The sequence below is a fragment of the Gadus chalcogrammus genome, chromosome 19 (assembly GCF_026213295.1).
Source record: "Gadus chalcogrammus isolate NIFS_2021 chromosome 19, NIFS_Gcha_1.0, whole genome shotgun sequence".
Lineage (NCBI taxonomy): Eukaryota > Metazoa > Chordata > Actinopteri > Gadiformes > Gadidae > Gadus > Gadus chalcogrammus.
Genome location: NC_079430.1, coordinates 13,566,093 through 13,573,592, shown reverse-complemented (window position 1 = coordinate 13,573,592; position 7,500 = coordinate 13,566,093). Strand labels below are relative to the sequence as shown.

Genomic DNA, 7,500 nt, shown 5'->3' with positions numbered 1-7,500 from the left:
TCTCTCTCTCTCTCTCTCTCTCTCTCTCTCTCTCTCTCTCTCTCTCTCTCTCTCTCTCTCTCTCTCTCTCTCTCTCTCTCTCTCTCTCTCCTATTAAACACAATAAAAAAAAACTCAAAATAGTGCAACTCCAATAGAATAAATAGGGAATCGGACAGCCAAGCACACTTCCAGTATAATACACACATCAACATTCTCACAGAGTGTGCGTGTGTTTGTGTGTCTGTGTACGTGTATTTGAGTGTTTGTGTAAGTAACTGTGTTGAGAGAGACAGTGAGTGAGCTTGTATAAACACATATGCACAAGGGTGTGTGTGTGTGTGTGTGTGTATGTGCGTGTGTGTGCGTTCAGCACCAGCATGGTTAATTTTATTAAGCTCCCTAACAAGCACCCCTCGCTCGCCCGCCCCCAGGCTGAGGAGAGAGAGCGAGCGACCTCTGACCTCTGAGGCCTGGCGACAGGAAGGAACGAGGCGGGAACACACAGTGGGCTTCCTCTGAGGACACAACACGCTGTAGTTAATGTGTGTGCGGCTACTGCTTCCATTAAACACACGCACACACACACACACACACACACACACACACACACACACACACACACACACACACACACACACACACACACACACACACACACACACACACACACACACACACACACACACACACACACGTATGAGACTCTGCTAACGAAGTGTCCAGCCCCATACAGTGTGCAGATGCTCTTCCCTCATTAGTCTATAATGTCAGCCGTGGGGAGGGTTGGTCGATGGGCGTGGTCAGATAACCTTACCTGGCAGCTGATTGGATGAGCCGTGTGTACGTGTGTGTGCGTGTGTGTGTGTGTGTGGGTGTGTGTACCTGGACGATGTCTCTCTCAGCAAATCTTCCTCTGGATGATATCCTCACTTCGTCTCCGTCCAGCTCCACCATGGCTGCACACACACACACACACACACACACACACACACACACACACACATTTGCATGTACGCACGCACACACACACACACACACACACACACACATTAGTACCTGGCTTCCTGTTGGTTAGCCTGTGTGTCAGTCTGTGCGTCAGTCTGTCTGTGTGTCTGTCAGTCTGTGTGTGTGTCAGTCAGTGTGTGTGTGTCATTCGGTCTGTGTGCACATGCATGTGGAGGTCCTTTATCCTCCCACAGGAGGAGACTCGACGTACCGTCAAACTCTGCCGGTCCCACCCCCACTATGATGATGGACATGGGGAGACCAGCAGCCTGGGTAGGGGGACAGGAAGGAGGGGGGGGGACACATCAACACACACCAGCCTCCTCTGTGTGTCTCAGGCTGACCAGGAGGTGTAAAGGTACGGCCACACTGAATTCAACGCGCCTTACGCGCCTACGCAGCTAGATGAGCCCGCCCAAAACTTATTTGCCCCCGCTACTTTTCTTTTGCTACACAAACATGGCGGAGATCACCACCATCGCTGCGCTGTATTCGTTCTGGGAGTTCGAGGAGAGTAGGAAACCCAAACGCCGTCGTTGTTTGGGTGCGTGACATCCACCGCGGGCGCTCACAGCTGGGTGCGTTTCAGCCACCTCCTCCAGGAACACCGCCTGGATGACGGCCGCTTCCAGCGGTGTTTTCGGTCGACTGGAGCCATGTTCGATGACCTGCTAGCTCCGGGTTGGTGCCAGGATCTCCCGTCAGGACACCAACTACAGGCGCTCCAGTTCAGCTGCGGGGCTCTGCGGAGCGCCTGTCCTCCGTCTCTCTGCCAGTGACGTTGGGTCAAGCTCAACGCTGATTTGCTATCGCGGCTAAGCGTCACGCGTGGGAGCGTAAAAAGTTAATTTTTTTTAACTCCGCTGATAGGTGCGTTGGGTGCGTTATTTAGGTGCGCAAAATGCGTCTAACACGCTGCTTTAGCGCGTGTAACGCATCTATGTGCTTAAAACAATGGATCCTTATGCAAAAATGACGATTTTCAACGCCTCTAACAAACGTAACGCTTTCAGTGTGGCCGTACCTTAAGGGGCAAAAAGTGTCTTGTGTGTCTTGAGTGTATGGTATAGTGTGTATGTGTGTGTTTGTGCATGTGTGTGTGCTTGTATACGTGTGGGTTGACTGTGTGTGCGTGTGTGCTCATGGTGTGTGTGTGTGTGTGTGTGTGTGTGTGTGTGTGTGTGTGTTGCGTTCACGGTGTGCATGTGTGTGTGTTTGTGTGTGTTCAAGGTGTGTGCGTGCGTGCGTGTCTGCATGTGTGTGGCTATTGGCTACATGTGTGTGTGTCGACGGTGTGTGGGTGTGTGTGCGTGTGTGCGTGTGCGTGTGTCTCACGTTGACGATGGACTCCTTGGTCTGGGCCATGTCTGAAATGACACCGTCCGTGATGATGAGGAGGATGAAGTACTGGGAGCCATCTTTTACTGACGCTGCATACCTGCACACACACACACACACACACAGGCAGAGGCACACACACACACGTACAGACGTACACACACACTCACACACACACACACACACACACACACACACACACACACACACACACACACACACACACACACACACACACACACACACACACACACACACACACAGGTGCACACAATTAAACACAGTAAAGGTGTGTGTGGGTGGTACTATATTTAGCATTCCTCTACATAGCGGAACATGAATCTGTTATTGATTAATAAAGAAATGATCTGCCACAGTGCACGGAATAAATCACAAAGGCCATAAATAAAGATAATGAAACTCCTTTACGGCACGATAAAAGATAACGAACATCATTAAAGACACGATAAAAGATAATGAAGGTAGCATATTGTTCCAGGTGGATTCTGATTGGACAGCAGACAACCTGCTGTTTGCTTTTCCGACACGCTCAAACTTGAAATCTAACGACAGAAACTCACTCTCTCTCTCCATCGCTCTCTCTCTCTCTCTACCAGCTCCTCCTACTCTCACCCTCTGTCTCTCGCTCTCTCTCCTTGTCTCCCTCTCACCCCCTCGTTCTCCCTATCTTGCTTGCTCTCATCTTCTATGCCCCCCCCTTCAATCCCTCTCCCTCTCTCTCTCTCAATATCTCTCAATGCGCTCTCGTCCTGTTCTCTGCTTCTTCATTCTAATGTGGCCTTTTGATGTCATCTGCGTTATTGAGTTTGACCTTTACATCCCATAATAAGCGCGTCCCGGAACCGACGATTAGTGATATTTACAGACGTCCCAATCCTCCTGGCGCACACACACACACACACACACACACACACACACACACACACACACACACACACACACACACACACACACACACACACACACACACACACACACACACACACACACACACACACACAGCTGTACCCCCACACTACTTCCTTGCCATGATTGCTTGTGTTTAGTTGATTCACCTCCATGTTCGAGTTGGGTCCTATTCCCCAACCTCTCCTCTACTGTCTCCCCCTCTCCCCTTTCCTCTCCCACCATATGATTCATCCTCATCGTTGAAGAGGAGATGAGTGGAGGAGATAACAGGAGATGAGGGGAGGAGGGAGAGAGAGGGGTGAGTGGACAGAGACAGGTGTAGGAGGAGAGGAGATAGAGAGCGGAGAGAGGAGGGATTGGAGAGAGGAGGAGGAGAGAGGGAGAGAGAGGAGAGAGGACACAGAGGGAGGTGTAGGATGAGGGAGGAGAGAAGGTGAGAAGAGGTAGGAAACAGAGGGAGGTGCAGGATGAGGGTGGAGGAGAGGAGAGAAGAGGTAGGAAACAGAGGGAGGTGCAGGATGAGGGTGGAGGAGAGGAGAGAAGAGGTAGGAAACAGAGGGAGGTGCAGGATGAGGGTGGAGGAGAGGAGAGAAGAGGTAGGAAACAGAGGGAGGTGCAGGATGAGGGTGGAGGAGAGGAGAGAAGAGGTAGGAAACAGAGGGAGGTGCAGGATGAGGGTGGAGGAGAGGAGAGAAGAGGTAGGAAACAGAGGGAGGTGCAGGATGAGGGTGGAGGAGAGGAGAGAAGAGGTAGGAAACAGAGGGAGGTGCAGGATGAGGGAGGAGGAGAGGAGAGAAGAGGTAGGAAACAGAGGGAGGTGCAGGATGAGGGTGGAGGAGAGGAGAGAAGAGGTAGGAAACAGAGGGAGGTGCAGGATGAGGGTGGAGGAGAGGAGAGAAGAGGTAGGAAACAGAGGGAGGTGCAGGATGAGGGTGGAGGAGAGGAGAGAAGAGGTAGGAAACAGAGGGAGGTGCAGGATGAGGGAGGAAAGGAGGAGAGAGGGAGAGAGAAGAGAGAGGACACAGAAGGATATGTTGGAGGAGGGAGGAGGAAGTGCGAGATAAGAGAGGCAGCGGTGTCAGCAGCGAGGAGGAGAGAGGAGACAGAGAGCTGCAGGAGAAGAGATAGCGAGAGGGTCACCTCCACCGTCTCATCCAGGATTGGATCCAGCAACCCTTCACTTTCCAGACAACCCGTTCTCCCTTTAGAGCCTCTGCCTCCCAAACGTCACATCAAAACAATAAGAAAACATGAGCTGATGTCAAATAGCAAACAACTATCCTACTCTCCCCCTCTATGGGTGTTTGTATGTGCAACCTGCTCAATAAAACATGCAGAATTAAATTGAACGTTAATGTGAATTTAATAACTAAAAGATGAGAATGTGTACCTGTGATTTTTTGTGTAGCCGTGAGTGTTTGTGTACCTGTGAGTGTTTGTGTACCTGTTGGAGCAGTCACACTGCTTTGTGTTTCACACCAACAGAGAAACACCTTCAACAGCTGACTGATCAGCAGTAATAACCACATAGCAACGTAACCAATTACAGACCTATCAGTATGCTCCAAGTTGTTTATAAAGTCATTGAGGCAGTAATTTGTGACCAAGCAATAGCCCAATTAAACCATGCTCCTTTCCGACTGGTTCCCATGCAGTTGTTATTCAGGAAAATTATTTAGCCATTAACAAGAAGGATAGAAAACGGCCATTAAACTGGAGGTTTTCCTGGATTTGGAAAAGGCTATTTTATTTATATACAGTCCATCCTAATGTTATATTTTCCAAAAGTATTACATTCCCTGCTATTGCATTACATGGATGGAGCGTTACCTAATCTCAAGAAACCGCCGCACAAGAATTAATTACACATGCTCATCCTCTTCTGACTCTGCGCCAGGTGTCCCACAGGGATCCATGCTTGGACCCTTTCTATTCAGATAATTACATTAATGATCTAATTACGTTAACGATCTGCACTCGGTTTGCCCAGAGATCCACAGCCAGATGGACGCAGATGACAGAGATATTTACACCCATGCTTCAACAAGAGAACAAGCTTCCTCGAATCCCACGGATAACGCCACAGCGTGTGGCCCACTTCAGACCCCACATCTCTCATTATAACGCTGCTGCACACATGCGCTACTAAAAAGGAAACCACAAATGGGTCATAGCCATGGGGACAATACGTCCCCTCCCCTTCCCAGAACTCTCCTGGAACACACACAGAGGTTTCCTGTGTTTGAGCTGAAACAGAGGGTTGACTTACACTTTGATTGAGTGTTGATTAAATTAACATTGTGTTCTTTCTAGATGCATTCGTCCATTCTGGGCTACATTAGAGCCATGGCAGTTCAACATACTGTAGATGCTCACTATGGAGATCTAAGGGCTCATTCTCAGGGCACAAATACAAAACTCTGTGCACATGTGTAAAGTTTGCATGTTGTTGTGTGTGTTTACGTTCTTGTGTTTGTGTGTTATACCATCTGTGTGTAGTGTGTGTGAGCATGTAGCTTTTGTCTGTGTGTGTTTATGTGTGTGTGTGCGTAGCTTGTGTCTGTGTGTGCGTGTGTGTAGTGTGTGTGCGTGTGTGCGTAGTGTGCGTGCGTGTAGCTTGTGTTTGTCGGTGTTTATGTTTTTGTGTGTGTGTGTGTACTACCATCTGTGTGTAGTGTGTGTTTGTGTGTGTGTGTGTTTGTGTGTAGCATGTGTCTCTGTGTGTTTATGTGTGTGTGAGTGTGTATGTGTAGTGTGTATGTGTGTAGCTTGTATATGTGTGTGTTTATGTGTGCGTCGCATCACCTGGCCACGTGGTTGATGACGGGGGAGAAGTTGGTGGGCCCGTAGAGCTGCACCGACTTGAGGCTCTGGTAGTAGGACTCCATCACTCCCTCAATCCCGGAGCAGTAGGGGTTCTGGGGGTTCCCGTTCTGAGGGGAGGGGGACACACCCAGCAATGAGAGAGACCTCCCACTCTCACCAGGAGTCCCACACAGAATTACATCTGCCTTGTTTTTTTGCTGTGTGTCCTTTCGGTGACATGTATTTGAGTAATTTACATTCACATTGAGCGCATTTAGCCAAAGCGACTTACAAAAAGCACATTTGTCAGAAGAAATTGAGAGTCCAGGTTAACTCTGAGCAAGTGAGTCTTGAGGCTTCTCTCCAACCAGAAGCCCACATGTTGCACAGACTCAGTTTCCCCATGAGGAGTAGCTATGTGCAAACAACAAACAACAAATCAACAGATGGCGCTGTACATGCACCAGAGAAGTCCCTAAAGACCTCCTCCGCTGCTGTGACTCTCACCAGGGCGAACTCGTGGGAGACGCGTCCGTCGGGCGGCAGCTTGGCGCCGAAGCCCAGCGCGGGGAACATCTTGTCGCTGTCGTAGTCCTGGATGATCTCGCCCACCGCCTTCAGGGCCATGGCGTAGGCATTGAGCTGGTACGGGCTCATGTAGTGCAGAGAGGTGGGCTGGGCCGGGTTACCTGGAGGGGGAGGAGGGGAGAGAGGAGGTGAGAGGAGGGGAGAGGAGGGGAGAGGGGGGGAGAGGAGGGGAGAGGAGGGGAGAGGTGGGGAGAGGTGGGCTGGGCTGGGTTACCTGGAGGGGGAGGAGGGGAGAGAGGAGGTGAGAGGAGGGGAGAGGAGGGGAGAGGGGGTGAGAGGAGGGGAGAGGGGGTGAGAGGAGGGGAGAGGGGGTGAGAGGAGGGGAGAGAGGAGGTGAGAGGAGGGGAGAGGAGGTGAGAGGAGGGGAGAGAGGAGGTGAGAGGAGGGGAGAGGGGGTGAGAGGAGGGGAGAGGAGAGGAGGGGAGAGGAGAAAGACGGGGGAAGAAGAGTAGAGAGTTGGACTCGAAAGAAGGCTTCTGTGAGTGTGTGTGTGTGTGTGTGTGTGTGTGTGTGTGTGTGTGTGTGTGTGTGTGTGTGTGTGTGTGTGTGTGCTCTCACCATTCGAGGCAGTGAAATCGATAGCGACGGTAAAGTTAATTTGGGTCCTGAAAAAGAAAAGAAAGGGAGACTACATTTGAATGGGCATTGAGAGACAGAGATAGACAAAGAGACAGAGAGAGAAACAGAGTGCAGGATCAGGCCTCTGATCATGTCTGTTCAACAGAGGTCTGTTCTTTCAAACGGTTGCTTCTCATAAAGGCCCACTGTCGTGTTCTGATGAATGACCGAACAACAGCAGAGCCTGTAGCCCAAATGATACTCCCTCAAATCAGCAAGTGTCCACAACCATGG

General features: G+C 50.5%; 1 protein-coding gene across 1 annotated transcript in view; it reads right to left on the bottom strand.

Annotated features, from left to right (window-relative positions):
- Positions 1 to 7,500, bottom strand: part of LOC130372270 (copine-8) — a 58,605-nt gene that overhangs the window by 1,884 nt on the left and 49,221 nt on the right. The window contains exons 15-20 of the mRNA XM_056578203.1: positions 7,207 to 7,253; positions 6,568 to 6,749; positions 6,061 to 6,188; positions 2,323 to 2,425; positions 1,199 to 1,256; positions 865 to 938 (exon numbers count right to left, since the gene is read on the bottom strand). Of these exons, the coding sequence (XP_056434178.1) occupies positions 865 to 938; positions 1,199 to 1,256; positions 2,323 to 2,425; positions 6,061 to 6,188; positions 6,568 to 6,749; positions 7,207 to 7,253 (592 nt within the window). The remainder of the gene's footprint in view (positions 1 to 864; positions 939 to 1,198; positions 1,257 to 2,322; positions 2,426 to 6,060; positions 6,189 to 6,567; positions 6,750 to 7,206; positions 7,254 to 7,500) is intronic.